We start from the raw sequence: 17562 nt of genomic DNA, 5'->3' as shown, positions 1-17562 counted from the left end.
AGGCAACAGCCTCTACCTATTAAGAAAACATCACAAAGCACGTCTTAGTCATTGGCGTTCCGAGTAAGAAGAATTTCTTTGTTTGCAAGCATGAGGCGCTGGCAACCAACGATTTTGACATATCGCAACTTACCAACCGCATTTGTTCTTTTCATCTTCGAATTTTGAAAGCAAATTAAACGTCGTCATTGCATGTTTATGTAACTACTAATTTACCTAGAGAAAAATAAAATATAACCAGATGTTTTCTGCGGTAATTTGTTTTTGTTCCTTGTGCAAACATTTACGCAGTGCTGGTAATTATAAGTTGGAGGAATTTGGAAGCGAAGACGACCATTTTATTGTAGTATATGCATAGCTAGCCACATTCTCAAGGAACCCTAGCCTTTGGTCATATATTGGTTTGGATGCATTTTGTGACTGAAGCAACCCACCAACCCATTTCGCTTTTGCGCACTCTACCTAATATCATAGCAATGAGAAAATCTTTTGTTATTTGCAGCAAATAATTTAGTACACACAAAACTTGTTGTAGGTGATGCATGAGTAAAACCTGCCATCTAACTGTCATAAAGAATTGACACGAAAATTGCAGTAGTAAAAGGCGAGTATAAAGAAGTTTGTAAAGGTCTTATTATGAGTTGTTGATGATTTTACGTGTAGAGATAGAGATAGAGAAGGAAGTTTCAACAAGGTCAAATAGTGCCAATTGATCGTAATATCCTTGGAAGGAAAAAGTTAGGGGTATCGAATAATTATTGGAGGTTTCAGACTGGACAAAGCATACCAGCATGGGAAACATAGAGAGACATGACATAATCGTTTCGATTTAAATATCTAACCGCAATAGCTTTAGGAGATTTTGACAGTTTACTGTTTTTCTTCCCAATTCAATTAGCACTTTATAGCAGTATCAATGTATCATGACTCCTAATTTTAGAAAAGGATTACAATTTACATGTATATCGTGAATTAGGAAAAGGCAAAAAAATACGGAAATTTCCCCAACAGTTGTAATTGCGAGAAACAGAAATTGAGTAAAAGTGTAGGAAAGAGAACAGTTACGGTGTTGGACACAAATTAAGCAAGAAAAACAAATGAGATCAAAGAAAAGACAAGACAAAAAGTTCCAAATGTTTTGGTTCGTAGAAAAAAAGGAAATAAAAAGCAACTACTAATTAACTTCGATGTCGTCACATCACATATTAATATTATTATTTTTTATGTAGAAAACGAAAATCCAACATTTTTTTTAGTTGCTTAGAATGTCCGCTATATAGTCTTTTTTTTTTTTCTTCTTCGTGTTTGCCTGTGGAGAAACTGCGGGAAAATAAAATGAAATTAAAAAGACTCGCTTATACCGTTGTTGACACCCGTTGACCTTAGTATTTCGCTATCCGTGACCTCTTTCATTGTGTGTATGTCTCTTTACGCAATTAATAAATTATTTATTAGCAGTAAATACGGAATTAGCAAAAGTTGTACTTAACCAATGCTAAGATAGAGTGTATTCACTGTACTGTATATTTATGTGTTTTTCATTAATTTTGAATTAATTGTGTCAGAACTGGAAGTTGTTAGAATAATTTTATTTTTTTTTTAAAAAAAAAAAGAAGCAAACCGGTTTATCCGTAAACCCAAAGAAATGTTGGATGATTAAATCACAGCACCAGCAACCTAAAGGCAGCAGCATCTGCAACCTTTCTCTTGAAATTCAAAACTCTATCTATTCTGCTGCGAACTACATACAATTCTCAAATCAAATCCAAACACATAATAGCAGTATCAGGGCATTAGCACTTCAACTCACAAACCTTACACATTTTTTTTATAAAGAAAATGAAGCTCTCGGCGTTGCAGCAGAGTTACCTCACGCGCCGGGCGAACAGCTTCAGAGGATCGGCGCAGTTGGATTCGTCCGCCGACGGCGCGGTGAAGTCGCCGGCGGCGATTTTCTGGCTTGTAATCCACGGCGTCTGCTGCCTCATCAGCTTGGTTCTCGGCTTCCGCTTCTCGCGCCTCGTCTTCTTCTTCCTCTTCTCGACAAGCCTCTACACCGCGCCGTTCCGGAGCGGTTCGGAAATCGCGGCTCCGCATGACGTTCCTCCGGCGGCGAACCGGACGGCGATGCTGAGCACCGCGAGCCGCGTGGTAGTCGGGCGGCACGGGATCCGAATCCGCCCGTGGCCGCATCCGGATCCCGTGGAGGTGATGAAGGCGCACCGCATAATCGAGAGAGTGCAGAGAGAGCAGAGGGCGCTGTTCGGAGTGAAAAACCCTAGGACGGTGATCGCGGTGACGCCGACGCACGTTCGCACGTTCCAGACGCTGCATTTGACCGGTGTGATGCACGCGCTGATGCTGGTGCCGTACGATCTGGTGTGGATCGTGGTGGAGGCCGGTGGAGTCACCAACGAAACCGCCTCAATTATCGCCAAGTCAGGCCTCAGAACAATCCACGTTGGCTTTTCTCAGCGAATGCCGAATTCGTGGGAAGCTAGGCATAAACTCGAGTCTCGGATGCGACTTCATGCTTTGAGGTTTACTTTTTTACTAACTCCTTTTTTTACATTATTATGCTGAGGGTAGAAGCTTTATGGAGTACTGTTTTAGTTAGTGCGCGAGACATAATCACAGTTTACAGTGAAAAATGCATCATCATGACTTGCTTACGTTTGGTTAATTTTTTAACAGAATTGTGAGAAAAGAGAAGCTGGATGGAGTTGTGGTGTTTGCTGATGATAGTAATATGCACAGTATGGAGTTGTTTGATGAGGCGCAAAATGTGAACTGGATTGGGGCTGTTTCGGTTGGAATTTTGCTTCATTCGGATGAATCTTCGTATATGGTTCAAAGTGAGGAGGAAGGTGCTTCTATGCCTGTGCAGGGTCCTGCTTGTAATGCTACGGATAAATTGGTTGGGTGGCATACTTTCAATTCGTTGCAGTATACGGGGAGGAGTGCGGTTTATATTGATGACAGGGCGCCTGTGCTGCCCAGAAAGCTTGAGTGGTCTGGGTTTGTGTTGAATTCCAGGTTGGTTTGGAAGGATGTGGATGGTAAGCCAGAGTGGGTTAAGGATCTTGATAAATTTGATGGGGTTGATGAAGAGATAGAGACTCCATTGTCCTTGCTCAAGAGCACCTCTGTGGTAGAGCCGCTTGGGAATTGTGGACGGCAAGTTTTGCTTTGGTGGCTGAGGGTTGAAGCTCGCACAGACAGCAAATTTCCTTCTCGGTGAGTCCTCTTTGATTTTCATAAATTTCATTTGTGATGGATGGCAGCCTTCCAAGTGATGTCTAACTTTTGTTATAATTTGCTGCCTGATATCTGGGATATTTAACAAATTTGAATATTTGCAATATTTAAATGTGTTTTATACTTTGATACGACTGCAAAACCCAAAGAACACTTACCAATTATCAGTTCTGTCCTATATTGTTGTTGTCCACAGAATTATCCTATTAGGAATAGCTGCATCTTGCATTGATATTTGGGCATCATGTGATGTAGAATTGTTTTCTAGGATGATTTGTAGTTTTCTGGCTTAATTAAGTGCAACTGAATCGCCAACTAAGATTATCCAGGTCAGACTTAGCTAAGCAGAATGTAGCTTAGAAAGTAAACTGCTGCCAACTTGGTGCAGAATTTTATAGATGTTGTATATTATAATATTTGTTAGCATTTAGGAATACTCGCATCCTGGCTTGAAAAAATTCTCACTTGGCATGGACTTCCAAAAGGGAGAAACTGAAATACTCGATGTCATTGGGCACAAAGTTTGCTTCCCTTCTCCTTTGTGATTGTCTTATATAGGGGGTGTCATCTATTTTTTTTTTCTTTTGAAAAACGTCATCTATTGGATATGAACTACATGATTCTCAGCAAATGTTTGCCCTCAGGGGGTTATTGATTTAAGTGTTGAAACCGTGAAGCATGGTTGAGACTTGAGGCATTTCCATTATAGGCAATTTGGTTGTTTAATTATCTGGACTACATTCAAGTGTAGAATTGCAGGGTTTCTAAGCCATTAGTAATAGCCTGAACTGAGAATCAAAATGATCTTGAGGAGGTTGGAGTGCAAGGAAGCCAAAATCTCTAATTGTCTGTTTTGTTAATATGTATAATTGGATATAATGATGGAGTTGGTGCTAGGGGCATCACTGGCACCCTAGCACAGGATTCATTGAAGTCCTTGTGTCACATATGAGATCGATGATAATAACTTGATCCTGAATTAATGCTTAGGTGGCCTGTTCAATAGCTCCTCTCTGAAGTGGTGGTTTTCATTTCCCTTTAAATGTCACAAGTTACATATGTCATGCCAGTTTCTGTCATTAGATGGTCTTGCTAGAATAAAGGCCAAATAACACCAAACGATACAAGCTGGTGTGTTAGATTGAAATTGTTGGTTAACGTCTAATAGCCTGATCACTTGTCAATAACATTCAAAGGATTTCTTGTGAATGCTTGGATTGGGATCTTTGCATCCTTATCAATAAAATATTTTGTTACATTTTAAGAAGTTTCCAAAGGTTAAATTTAAGAGCTGGAAAAAAAGGGACATTGGGACCTTACTTTCAACATTAGCGCAATCTCATAACATTTCAGGACATCACAGTCAAGCAATAAGGTGTGTTATTTAAGGCTGCCACATGTTTTCCTTGGCTTCTTTTCTTTATCAACTTTTGCTAACTGCAAATTTTTTCTGGCTTCTGCAATTTGTAGTCTGGGATAGCTTTCTCTTTACATTTACTGTTTTAAAAAATAGTTACAAAAATGTCACATTGGTGTTTTTACTGTTACAGAAAACACGGTAAAAATAACATGGCATTTTGTAATTATCAAGAAACATAAACAGACAATGTATTGCCAAACCAGTTTGACCCTAAAATTTTCTCCGGAAGTCATGGAGTTTATGTTGGCTCATATCAGGCAAATTTTTGTGCTTGTTACTTGTGATGTAGCATCAATAGAGAGTGCATGAATTCATGTATCCTCAAAACTATTATTAGGACATTTATATCCGTATGACTATATGATTCTATTATTTTATGCAGATGGATAATTGACCCTCCTTTGGACATCACTATCCCATCAAAACGCAGTCCATGGCCAGATGCTCCTCCTGAGCTCCCATCTAATGAAAAAGTTTTAACCAACACACAAGAGCAGACAAACAAGCCCTCTACAAGAACCAAATCACCCAGATCCCGGCGCAGTAGAAGCAAGAAAAAGCATGATACCAAAGTGATAGGTGTGCAAGTCTCAACATATTCCGAACAAAACTAAGATGTTGAAGTATTATATCTGCGGAATTTACTGCCCTGTGGATACGTGACTGCTGCTGGCCTTCAGCAACAAGAATTTGGATTGCTCAAATGGAGAATGAAAGCTGACGTATTACTGCTACATACGTCGGTGGCATAACTTTTATGGGAACCTGGCCAGCATATGTGCATCCGAGTCTGATTTCACCCATTTTTTTTCTTATTGATTTTTTTGTCTTTCTTTTTATTGGAGTTCGTTCGTTTGAAAGGTAATGTCAACTTGGTTTTGCAGCAGCACTGGCTGCGTTTCAGGAAGCCTGTATTCAATTTTATTCCATGTTAATACATATTCTTCTCGATAGGATTATACAATTATCATGTATTCTTGCACAGGCAGTTTTCCTTACTTGCAGAATAACAAGGTCCCCAAGTTCTTGATCTAACAATGACATTCACTCAGCTCTTAAAAGGGAAAAGAGGAAAAATTTTAAGAAAAAAAGTGATATCAGTAACTGATTAAAAACTTTAATTTTTTTTCTATAAAAAATACTATTATACTCTTAAAAACGAAGATTTTATTTTGTAATATAAAATTACTTAAACCAGTAAGCTTCTTGTAAGTTGTACACTATTTTTAAAATTAAATGAAATTTTAAAATACACAAAAATAAACATATGCAAAAGATAGAAATATGAGATTGCATATTTTATGAAAGTAAAGAGTATGATAAGATAAATTTTTATGGTTAACAATGAAGTAATAATTTTAAATAAATAATTTATATTAAAACGCATCATTTTCATAATTTTTTATTTGTTTTCCACATATTTTTGCCTTTGAAGACAGTCTTGTTTAAGATACGATCTAATATTAAATGTAAGTATATTTTTCAGCTGAAATTTAAACTTTGATTCACCATGTGTCCACCACATGGTAGGAGACTAGACCCAATCTATTGGTTCGTAATTATTAATTTGATATGATACAATACACTCTAAGATTTAAATTTAAATTAGAATTAATTAAATTTAAGATAATAATATTTGATAGAAATTAAAACAAATATATGATATTGTATGGGTTTTAAATGGGATGTATTGATGATATAAAAAAAATTATATCATTAACCAATTATAAAATGCACCATCATTGAGTTTTATCTTAATTTTCTTAAAAGTTACATGAACCATGAATGAATTATGATTAATTGATCGTGTAAAAAGATAATGCACAACAATTAAACTGCGTATGTTTTTGGGGTCAGGTTTTTTGATAAAAATAAATAAATCTTAAAATTTTCTTCTTTAAAAATCAATATTTGAATTTAATATATAAAGATATAGATTTTTATTCGAGGTCGTTATTCTTCTGTAATTCTGTTTGGTACTATTATTCGGCCCAACTCCAGAAAGGCACAAGAGTGAAGGGCCCAGTGACTATTATAACTAGTACTCCAGTATTTTAGTATATTTTAATTATTATGTGCAATGCATATGATAAATGTTTTTTTTATTAAAGTTACAAATTAAAGTGATAAATATATATTTATATAATTAATATTTATAATAAATAAATAATTTTAAATATATAATTATAATATAATAAAAATTCATAATAAATAATTAGTTTTAAAAATATAAATTATATTATAATTAAAATGCACAATGAATAATTTTTTGGCTAAAATGTAATTTTTTCTTTCTATTTTTTCAAATTTATGATTTTAGTCTTCCTATTTTTTAATTAAGACATTTTGTTCTCCACTTTTAACAAATTCGTAATTTTAATCCCTCTCTTTTTTATTCGAGACATTTCATCTCCCAATTTTAAAAAAATTACAATTTTAGTTCCCTCGACCAATTTCAGACTTGTTTACTATGTATTTTGTTAATAAATTAAACTTATTAATAATTAAATAATTTTAAAAAAACATTTGTCATGTGTAAAATAAACAAACATGTATTCGTCAATATTTACATAGTGCATAATTCAACATTTAAAATTGGTCACCGAGATTAAAATTATGAATTTTTTAAAAATGGAAAACAAAATGTCTTAATTAAAAAATGATGACTAAGATTATAAAATTTTTAAAAGTGAAGATGAAATGTCTCAATTAAAAAATTGGGAGACTAAAAATACAAATTTGAGAAAATAAAGGGACGAAAATTACATTTTTAGTCTTATTTTTTTAAAATATATTTTAGATTTACCATAAACAATTTATTTTCAATTTGTTTATTAAAATTAAATTCGTACATATAACATTTCTTTGATGATATTATGCGTATTTATATTCACATATTTCTTCAATTATTTTATATATCATTAAACTTTGACGGGTAGAGATCGACCTTCTGTTGGAATGTTATAGTTGGATGCATAAGGTCACGTGAAGTGATGCTAAACAACCAAAATAAGAAAACAAAAAAAGGCTTGTATTTTTTGTTCCAAGAAGGGTTATCGAATGCTAGTTACCAAGATTCCTGGATTGAAGCTCATGATAAAGTACATCCATGGAGATGAAATTCCAAGAAATTATTATGTCTCTGAAGAGCACGATGAAATGAGTGAAGAATTAATATCTTCATCCATGGAGATAACATTTCACATGTACGACTCATGGATATAATTAATTTTCAACAGCAATTTTCACTAGTGTGAATTTGGTGGTGGCTACCAAAGGTTGCAGTTTTTTTACAACATACAAGCTGCATCAAAAGGATATATTCACATAAAAAAAAAAGGATAGAGGAAATATAGAAGGGGGATTGTTTGTTGTGAGTAGACAACCTCTTTTCTTTTTCTTTTTTTTTTTCATAGTATTTCAACAAGGGCTACAGTTAGCACTTCAAGATGCTGGTGCGGGCTTTCTTAATTATGCTAATGAGCACAGCAAATACTATCTTATCATTCATACACCTTAATCAAAGGGAAGTGGGCTTAATTAATTAATAATTATCGTGTTTCATGTGATTTAGTTGGCAAAATTAAAATAACACACAAAGATGGTATTTTCAACGCTAGAAAGAATAGATGTTCTAACTTCCAATTTGATGAGCCTACGCTTCTGTTTCCATCCGATCCGTGCCCGTAAGGTATTTTCATCAGTCATAATTCACGCTGGAAAAATGTCACATGTCTAAATATTAAAGCAGGAAGTGCTTTGAAAATGAAAATATAAGAACTTGACCAGATCAAATGAACAAACATTTTAAAGAGCAAGTTTTTGCTGTAAAGGTGAGCATGCGGTTGAAGCAGAAGCTACTCAGCTATCAAAAGTTTACTTGCTTTTTTGAAGCAACAAATATTTAAAGTTATATTGGATAGCAATTTAAGATCTGTTTCCTCCCTTCTCATTTACGCATAGACGATCAGAAAGAATGTGATGCTTTGGAGTAATTTTATATGCTATGTAATTTTCTTTTAGGTTAAATTTTTTTTATATAAATTTTGAAAAGTTTGAAATTTGTTTCTGAAAAATTTTTGGTATATTTTTTGTCCTCATTCTTGTAAGATTGAAATATATTATTTTTTAATTTGGAATCAAGCTTGAACAAATCTAAGTCTACATGATATTTTTTAAAACTTAAATGATAGGTTAATATGTTTTTCATTCCTATAAATATCGATTTCTGCAAAATTGAGTTCTTTTTTCGTTTTCAAAAAATTAAAATTTATTATTTTTTGGCTCGAAAGTAGCCTCGGGTATTTAAATCTATGCCACTTTTTCATTTATTTCATTAATGACTATGAGAATTATTGATTTTTGGGAGTTAAAAATAACCACAAAAATACTGAAAAAAATACAAATTTGTAAATCTCTCTTTTCTAAACTCCTTATTTCCTAACTTCTTCTTTAAATTTAAAAACTGCAATGACCAACAGCACCTTATTGACCATGTCGTATTCTTCTTCTTTTTTGAATTTCATTCCTTTAAAAAATCTAACAATTTCACTCTCAAACTCAATGTTATGAATATTAATTCTAATGTTCTATTGAAATCAAACTTGCCGACAAACTCAACAACCTGACTTCCGAATTCATCTCTTTCTCGGATTAGCTTGGTGGATGGAGAAGATAAAAAAAATTAGGAAAGAAAGAGATTAAGAAAGAGGGATTTACAAATTTGTATATTTTTTTTTTCTGTATTCTATAGTGGTTTTTGGCTTTCAAAATTCACCCACTCTCATAGCTATCAATTGAATCAATAAAAGAGTAACAAGTAGGTTTAGATATCCAAACTTACGTCTAGGCCAATAAGTAATAAATTTTAATTTTTCGAGAATAAAAAAAATTCATAATTTAGCATGAATGGATTCTCACCATTTTGATATTTTTAAGAATTAAAAATATATTTTATCCTATAATTTAAGTTTTAAAAAATGCCACGTATGTTATAAATCATCAAGCCTAACTCCAGACCAAAAAATAACATATTTTAATTTTACAAGAACAAAAAAATATACCAAAAATTTTACACGAATGTATTTCAAAACTTTTTAATATTTATAGAGAAAAAAAATATATTTTATCTTTCGTTTAATACTTTATGAATAAAGTATGAAATAAAACATTCTGCGCTTTCTAATTTGTTTAGTGAGTAGGAGGATTAGGACGAAGATTTTGAAGAAAGATTTAGAATTATATATTCATTGTTTCATGGTCCAACTCTTGAGCAACAAGGTGAGGATCGCAAACTTTGATTTCTTTCACGTTTTCCCCACCTTTTGTGCCTGCCTCAGCCCCACCGTACTTCTTTCATACAACTTTGCCAAGACGTGAATTTTCACTGGAAATGAGAAGCTAATAATTATAGTTTTCACGTTTAGTAACATAATTAGTTAATAATTATATTTTCACATTTTGTAATATAATTTCTTTATTATCGATATACTTAATATCTTAATTTATATTTATATTATTTTTAAAATTTTCATATGATATCTATTATTATTATTATTATTATTATTATTATTATTATTATTATTTTTAGCTTATTTATAATAATTAATAAGTGTATAAAGTATTTAAAAATGAAGAAGAGATATAGACATAATTGAAAAATTATTAGTTATTATTATTTTGAATTTCAAAATAAATAAAAAATTTATTTCAAAAATAAAGAAATAGAGAGAATAATAATCTCTCCATTCTTATTTATAATATTCAATTGTATTGATTATTTTTAGATTAAAAATATTCCTAATTAAAAGAAGTGGGAGAATGCAATTATAAATATTAATGGCAAATCTCTTATGATTAGGTTGATCCTACATGTTATATCAACGATAAGGATAATTTTAAAAGAAATTATAAATTTTAAAAAAATTATTACAATTAAATTAACTTTTTAAAAAAAAAACTTGATGGATTAAGTAATCAAATATAAGTGAGTAAAAAACAAGCCGGGGCCATGAGGAGACAATCCTTGGATTAATATTACACATGTGCATTGCGCAGAATAATTATCATCTACGTGGTGGGCGTATCGCTATGCAATCCCGGAAGCTCTGTTTCATTACACAATAATAATTCTAACACTCTTTTTTACTCCTCTTTTTATCGTGCCCCTCATTATATTTTATATTATTTTTATTTCTCTTATTTACGAATTATGTGATGGGATGACAATATGATTTAGAAAGTTAATCCACCAAAAAAAAGTAACTAAAGCTTTGAGTAACCAAGCAGTAAAGTTGGAAAGGCCAAAGCATCATATCATAAATATGTACGATAGGGGGAAAAGAGAAATTGGTGAATGGTGATAACCTAACAAGATCTCTGAATTTATAAGTGCATCAAATACCACAGTTTATCATGAATCTGAACATGTTCAAGCCACTTTTATCCATTGTCTGATGCTATACGTTTATTTTAAGGTAAGGGTCTTTTCCAAAATAATTTGGCGTGCTACAGATTATATATAGAGAATAAGAATAAAGATTAGAATATAACACTAGCTAGCGCGGTTGAAAGTTGGAAGTTATCCGGAAAGTGCTGATATTATGCTCAAAGGGGTCCCATATGAGCTGCACAATCTGTTCAAGTCAATTACAACATCCTATTAAGAAATGTTAATGTTATTTCAGGCCATAGTCACAATAAACATAACAACATTGCATTGAAGAAATGGTAGCTGTATTCAACAAAGAGCTTTTGAGCTGGTACCTCATCGCCCTTAAACTCAAAGAAACCTTAGAATCCGGGATAATCAATCAATTGAGTTTTCCCAGCAGGAATCATTGCAAGTTGTCATCAGTGAAGATGCTGCAAAATTTCAAGAGGAACCAAACTCACCAACATCTGAATGGGTGGTAACCATCAGGGAAAAACTAGATGAAGCAGGTCAAGATGATGTGGCAAGTTCATGGTCCAAGCTATCAATCTACAAAATCCCTCACTACCTTAGAGATGGTAGTGGAGATGACAAATCTTTTGCACCCCAGATTGTGTCCATAGGTCCTTACCATCATGGCAAGAAGCGCCTTCGCCCAATGGATTGCCATAAATGGCGTTCCCTTAACCATGTCCTCAAGCGTACCAAGCATGACATTGAGCTCTACCTCAATTCCATGAAGGAGATTGAAGAAAGAGCTCGCTCCTGTTATGAAGGACCAATCAGTTTAAGCAGCAATGAGTTTGTGGAAATGCTTGTTCTTGATGGTTGTTTTGTGCTGGAGCTATTCAGGGGAGCCACAGAGGGGTTCAAGCAACTTGGATATTCAAGGAACGATCCTGTTTTCGCAATGCGTGGATCAATGCATTCTATTCAGAGAGACATGATCATGCTAGAAAACCAGCTTCCCTTGTTTGTTCTAGACAGACTTTGGGAACTCAATTGGGAAAACCAGAAATGAAAGGACTAGTTTCAAGTCTAGTACTCAGGTTCTTTGACCCTTTAATGCCAACAGATGAACCCTTGACGAAAAGTGACAGAAACAAATTGGAATCATCACTTGGAGGCACTAACACCTTTGACCCTTTATCTGATCAAGAAGGTCTTCACTGCTTGGATGTGTTCAGGAGAAGTCTTTTGCGGTCAGGACCTCAACCAGTACCAAGAATATGGATCAAACGCGGTCAAATGCTCAAAGAGTTGCCGACAAACGGAGGCAGCAACTGATACATTGTGTCTCTGATCTGTATCAAGTTCAAGAAGAGGAAGACTGATCGCTCTGGGACATCAAATTGAAGGATGGTAAACTGCAAATACCGCGGCTCTTGATCCACGACGGTACTAAGTCTTTGTTCCTCAATCTCATTGCCTTTGAGCAGTGTCATCTTGATTGCAGCAATGACATTACATCCTATGTTATCTTCATGGACAACTTGATTAACTCCCCAGAGGATGTGGGGTACCTTCATTACCGTGGCATTATTGAGCATTGGCTTGGTAGTGATGCTGAAGTTGCAGACCTTTTTAACCGCTTATGCCAAGAGGTTGTGTTTGACATCAATAACAGTTACCTTTCCCTATTGTCTGAGGAGGTGAATCGGTATTACAACCATAGATGGAATACTTGGTGTGCAAGCTTGAGACACAATTACTTCAGTAATCCTTGGGCCATTATATCTTTGGTTGCTGCTGTTGTCTTGTTGCTACTTACTCTTGCACATACCTACTACAGTATATATGGATATTATAGACCAGCCAGGTAACTACACCCCTGCAGGGTCTTCCATTTCCTACGTATCAACATATTTTCAAGTCTTGAGATATTGATGTGCTTGCGTTGCTTTCAACAATCAAGCCTAGAAAAGAGCTTGGAAGGCTGGAATTTCATCAATTCATTTATTTTAGCTCAGGAGCTATTGGTATTGGTTAGTGCTATTGATGTAATTCAACTTCCTTTTGTAATGCAAATGCTTGCACAACAAAATTGGCTTGTTTGCCTTAACAAGCTTTCCTTTCGTATTGAAGAGATCTAAAGAAGAAAAAATATCCTCTTAATCTTAGTACTGGATTAAATTAGTTTTGAACTGTAATATGTACAAATTTGAACGATTCTGTTAAAGTAGAAGTGAATGAGTGATGAACCTTCGTTTTTATTTAACCTTTCGTTATAAATTTGTCATATAAAATAAAATACTAGAGCTTTTTTTTTTATTTTTTAAAAAAGCAAAAAGTACATTGAATAGGAATTTCGTTTCTGTAATAACTACGGTAAGGAATTGAAGACCAAAAGTAAGCCGAGGCAACACTAAGGCCAAATGACAGCCACTTAAACATCCTATGTCTTGGAGACCGAAATATTAGCATTCTCGATTCTCCTGCATGAAGCATTCATTTTAACAAAATAATTATTTTTTAGGAAATATAGGTTATCCAGTTCTAATGTCAAGGCAGGATATAACACTATCCAAATTTTAGTATTTGACCTACAAAATATATCGCAGGAAAAACATGCTTTTTGTTATTTCAGACATTGCAAAAGGTTGATATTGAAGTATAGTCCAATTCACCTTACACTGGAGTATGGGATAGAATCAAAGACCAATTAATCACCAACTCACAATCACACCTCAAAAAACTACGGTGGTCGCACTATAAATAACAATGGTTTTTTCCATTGACATATCAACGGGGGCTCTATAATGGTGACTTTGAGCTCACTTGGCCTATTGGAATGAGGGAGTTGCAGCTGGTTACAACAGCTGAGAAAATAGGTTACTAGGGGCAAAGACAGTCAGATACAGGGCAAGGGTCAAGCAGATCAAAGGAAAAAAGCACGGAAAAATTTTCGTTGCTTCTAATGAGAGATGCAGATCAAGATCAACGGAAAAATTTCCTGAACAAATACAAAATAAAAAAAGCATATACATTAAAATAAAAAATTAAAATTGTTTGTGCAAATAGCCAAATGCATTATGAACCCCGGTAAAAAAAATGTTTTATCCCACTAAATAAAGTTGGTCTTATTCCACTAAATAAGATTAGCTACATAGGTCACACAAAACTAAGTTTAAAGGAATACCAATAAAAAAAAGTATCACAAAAATACTTTGTTGCCAACTAATAAGACAGATACTTAGGTTTTTAAAAAAAATACTTGAGCTTGAGGACATTCTGCAATGATAGAGGTTTGATCCGTGAAAACCCTTGTTAAGAAGAGCCACTTTAATATCTCGAGGGAATATCAGTCATACAGCCCAAAAGTGTGGAGAAATCTCATTCATAAATAAAAAATAAAAACAAAAGGTCCAGACATTCCAAATGCACTCGTCACAACAATGCCAAGAAAACCTGAAGAAGGTAATAGTATTGTATGGGCAAATCTATAGAAAAAAAAATAAGTTCCTGAGAATCACATGATTAAATGGAAGAAAAAAAATACAATGGAAAAGACAAATCGTTAATACCCCATTGCAAATAATGAAGGGGATTCCTTCTGCACAGGTTTCTTAAAATTCTCGTTATTTTAACTATGAATTCAGCAATAAGAGTTTGGCATTTGCCCACCTATTTAGAAAAAGAAAATAAAGAAAAAGGATTTTACTAGAAGGGGGATGTAAAGAGAGAGCCCTCAACATCTCCCAAAGCTAGAGGCTCTACCAGGGCGTAGAAACAATGAAGAACCAAACAGTAGTTCAATCGGGAATTGAACATCCAGATGTCATACACCCATGCTAGACCTCAAAGAATCTTCTTCAGCCAATGATATCAAGCCACATGCGGGTTTGTGACTTAAATGTAGCAAATAAAGTTCAATTAAGCTGAAAATTTCAGTCCAAGGTCGGGCTTGTGCCTTCTGCTGCTCTCTTTCCGGCGTAGCGCTAAAAGTAAAACAGACAAAATTAAAGCTTACTATTAGCAACATGGATGTAATCCTGATAAAAACACCATTAAAGAATTAATAACCAACATTTGCCACAACATTTTGAATGAAAAAAAAATATTAAACCTACCTGTTTCCCAAATGAGAACGGTACATATTTGTATTTGATCATGTGTGATATTTGTCTTCTCATTGTAAGTGTGAATAGGACCACCCAGTAGAAAAGGAGTATTGGCCAGAATACTGGAACATCAAATGCACTAAAGAAAGTCATCACAAACGCAATACAAAATGCCTTTGTGATCGAGTACCTGCCCACAAAGAAAAATTAAGCTGCTTTCAGTAAAAACAACCATCTGCACGTCAAATAATTCTCAATGTGCTTTCCTAAGTGAACAAGAAACTTACTTCCACAACTTAAAGCAATAAAACCAAATACCAAAACAGAACAACAACATCTAAATAGAATATTTTTTTGTCTAAAATGCCACCTACTTAATATAATGGAAGTACAATACAAGAAGGGTGAGACAATTGAGAAAGAGCCTAACTGAGAAACTTATTGGAATAGATTCTGCTTGTCAATATTTTTTTTGGAGCTCGTAATAGTCACAGATATAACATATGTTATTATGATCTATGGAGGGTTTGGCATTTTGAATATCCATAATTAGCTTGAATGAAAATCCAGATCCTTCTCAGAATAGGAGCAGACAGATCAAGTAGTCTACCAGTCCATTCCACATGGCAATCATAACCCTATAAGTTTTTTTTTTTTACAGAACAGAACCCCGTAAATAAATAAACATTACCGACTCCACAAATGGAAATTCCAACAGAGCACGATATCAAATCTCATGAATGAAGATTGATCTCCTCTGATTCTGAAGCCAACAGCAACATAATATATATATAAAAAAAAACTTATAGGGTTATAACATGGAAGCCAGTATGATCTGCTGAGTAGAGCATTTTCAATATCCATAATTTGCTTTAGCGAAAATCTAGACTCTTCTCAGTGTAGAACCGACAGATCAAGCAGAATACAATAGTCTATCATAACCCTATAGCTTCAATTTTTTTTTTTAACAGAATACCACTAATTAAATAACAAAAGAATAGTGAACATCAATTTGGATAAAGTAAATCAAACTTTTCCTCATAAACTCTCCCTCATGTAACCTCTCCATGTGATACATGCAATTTATGCAAGAAGTTGTTTAATCCATATTTCCTTCTTTATCTATTTTGTCTGAAATTCTTATGCAAACTGTCTCTAACTCCGCAAATGACAATTCGAAATCAAATCTCGGACGTATAAGTGCATAACATATATACACTAAAACTATGTGATGGATTACGAAACCCTAGAAGTAGAAGGGGGAATTAGGGAAATGGATTTGTACCAGAACTTGAACTCGGGGAGGCGTCGAACGAAGGGGCGGAACTCGTCGGATCCTCGGGTGGGGAGGGTGGGGCCGTCGCTAATCTCGGGATCGACCTGAGGGGAGAGGAAGCCGATGAGGAGGTTGAGGATGTAAATGCCGAGGGCGTAGGAGACGATGTAGAAGCCTTGGACCAAGTACACGCGGAGCACGTACACGGCGGCAACCACCAGGCACCCGATCCACCGTCGGAGCACGTGCGGCGTCGTTTTGTCCAGCATGTGCTGGTACTGCCGCGACACCGCGAATTTCCACCGCGATATGGCGGCTTCCGGGGAATGATCGTCGGCGGTTCCTACGTCCATCGTTGCCTGGGTGGATGGGTAGTTTTGACTTTTCGGAATGTAAGGTCGTTGGCGTAGGAGAAATGTGGAAACTGTGACGGATGGGTTAGATGAGATTAGAAAATGAAAATGGTAATAACACAACAAGCCTATCAACGCAACACCCCTCGATCCGGTTCGCATCTTATTGAACCGGATCAAATAACAACACCACGTCACCACCCATTGCATAACATGAAAACATATCAGGTTTCATTATGTCTTCAACATAATATTCAATTACTTTTTTTAGGCTAAATAATCAAATTCGTCTGAATGAAGAAATTTGATTATTTATTTTATTTTTCAATAAATTTTCTAATTATCTTTGATGCTTAGTGAAAATATATAATTTTTTCTTACTGTCTAAAAAACGTCGTACGAACACTATTTATGCATTACACTCATCCTCCTAATTTTGTCTAAAAAACCCTACTAATTTTATCTAAAACAAAATTATGACACTATTTGTTCTTCTAAATTTTTTACATATTTTTTTATTTATACTTTAATTAATTAAATTACTTTTTAATTTATACCTCAAATCAATAAGTTAAATTTATTCAATTATAGTTCAATTGGAATAAAATTAAAAATAACATACCGTGAGAACACTTTCTTAAAAAGTAAGAACAATTAATAATAACTAATAAGATTGATATATATATATATATATATATATCAAAATATTGATATTCTAAAATTTCTGAACAAAAATCGCGGGAAAAAAAATAAAGGATTAA

At 34.2% G+C, this 17562-nt stretch overlaps 2 protein-coding genes and 1 pseudogene across 2 annotated transcripts; 2 read left to right on the top strand and 1 right to left on the bottom strand.

Moving 5' to 3' along the window:
* Nucleotides 1-1641: 1641 nt before the first annotated feature.
* LOC114376697 (probable beta-1,4-xylosyltransferase IRX14) lies at nt 1642-5660 on the top strand. The gene is made up of 3 exons (XM_028334933.1): nt 1642-2540; nt 2695-3237; nt 5061-5660. The coding sequence occupies exons 1-3, from the start codon at nt 1840-1842 to the stop codon at nt 5290-5292; spliced, it is 1476 nt and encodes a 491-aa protein (XP_028190734.1). The 5' UTR covers nt 1642-1839; the 3' UTR covers nt 5293-5660.
* Nucleotides 5661-11075: 5415 nt separating this feature from the next.
* Nucleotides 11076-13195, top strand: LOC114377502 (annotated as a pseudogene).
* Nucleotides 13196-14507: 1312 nt separating this feature from the next.
* On the bottom strand, nt 14508-16924 carry LOC114377504 (protein RER1A-like). Its single transcript, XM_028336045.1, has 3 exons — nt 16458-16924; nt 15182-15362; nt 14508-15049 (listed from the first exon to the last, which is right to left on the bottom strand). The coding sequence occupies exons 1-3, from the start codon at nt 16799-16801 to the stop codon at nt 14999-15001; spliced, it is 576 nt and encodes a 191-aa protein (XP_028191846.1). The 5' UTR covers nt 16802-16924; the 3' UTR covers nt 14508-14998.
* Nucleotides 16925-17562: the final 638 nt, after the last annotated feature.

Source organism: Glycine soja, chromosome 11 (genome assembly GCF_004193775.1).
Source record: "Glycine soja cultivar W05 chromosome 11, ASM419377v2, whole genome shotgun sequence".
Lineage (NCBI taxonomy): Eukaryota > Viridiplantae > Streptophyta > Magnoliopsida > Fabales > Fabaceae > Glycine > Glycine soja.
The sequence above is the reverse complement of the archived record's forward strand: the minus strand, read 5'-3'. Positions and strand labels throughout refer to the sequence as shown.

Coding starts and splice junctions, on each gene's coding strand:
- LOC114376697 (XM_028334933.1), top strand. CDS start 1,840: ATGAAGCTCTCGGCGTTGCAGCAGAGTTACCTCACGCGCCGGGCGAAC. Junction 2,541..2,694: donor ATGCGACTTCATGCTTTGAG/GTTTACTTTTTT, acceptor ATTTTTTAACAG/AATTGTGAGAAAAGAGAAGC. Junction 3,238..5,060: donor GACAGCAAATTTCCTTCTCG/GTGAGTCCTCTT, acceptor TATTTTATGCAG/ATGGATAATTGACCCTCCTT.
- LOC114377504 (XM_028336045.1), bottom strand. CDS start 16,801: ATGGACGTAGGAACCGCCGACGATCATTCCCCGGAAGCCGCCATATCG. Junction 15,363..16,457: donor CTCCCCGAGTTCAAGTTCTG/GTACAAATCCAT, acceptor CTTTGTGGGCAG/GTACTCGATCACAAAGGCAT. Junction 15,050..15,181: donor CGTTCTCATTTGGGAAACAG/GTAGGTTTAATA, acceptor TTTTACTTTTAG/CGCTACGCCGGAAAGAGAGC.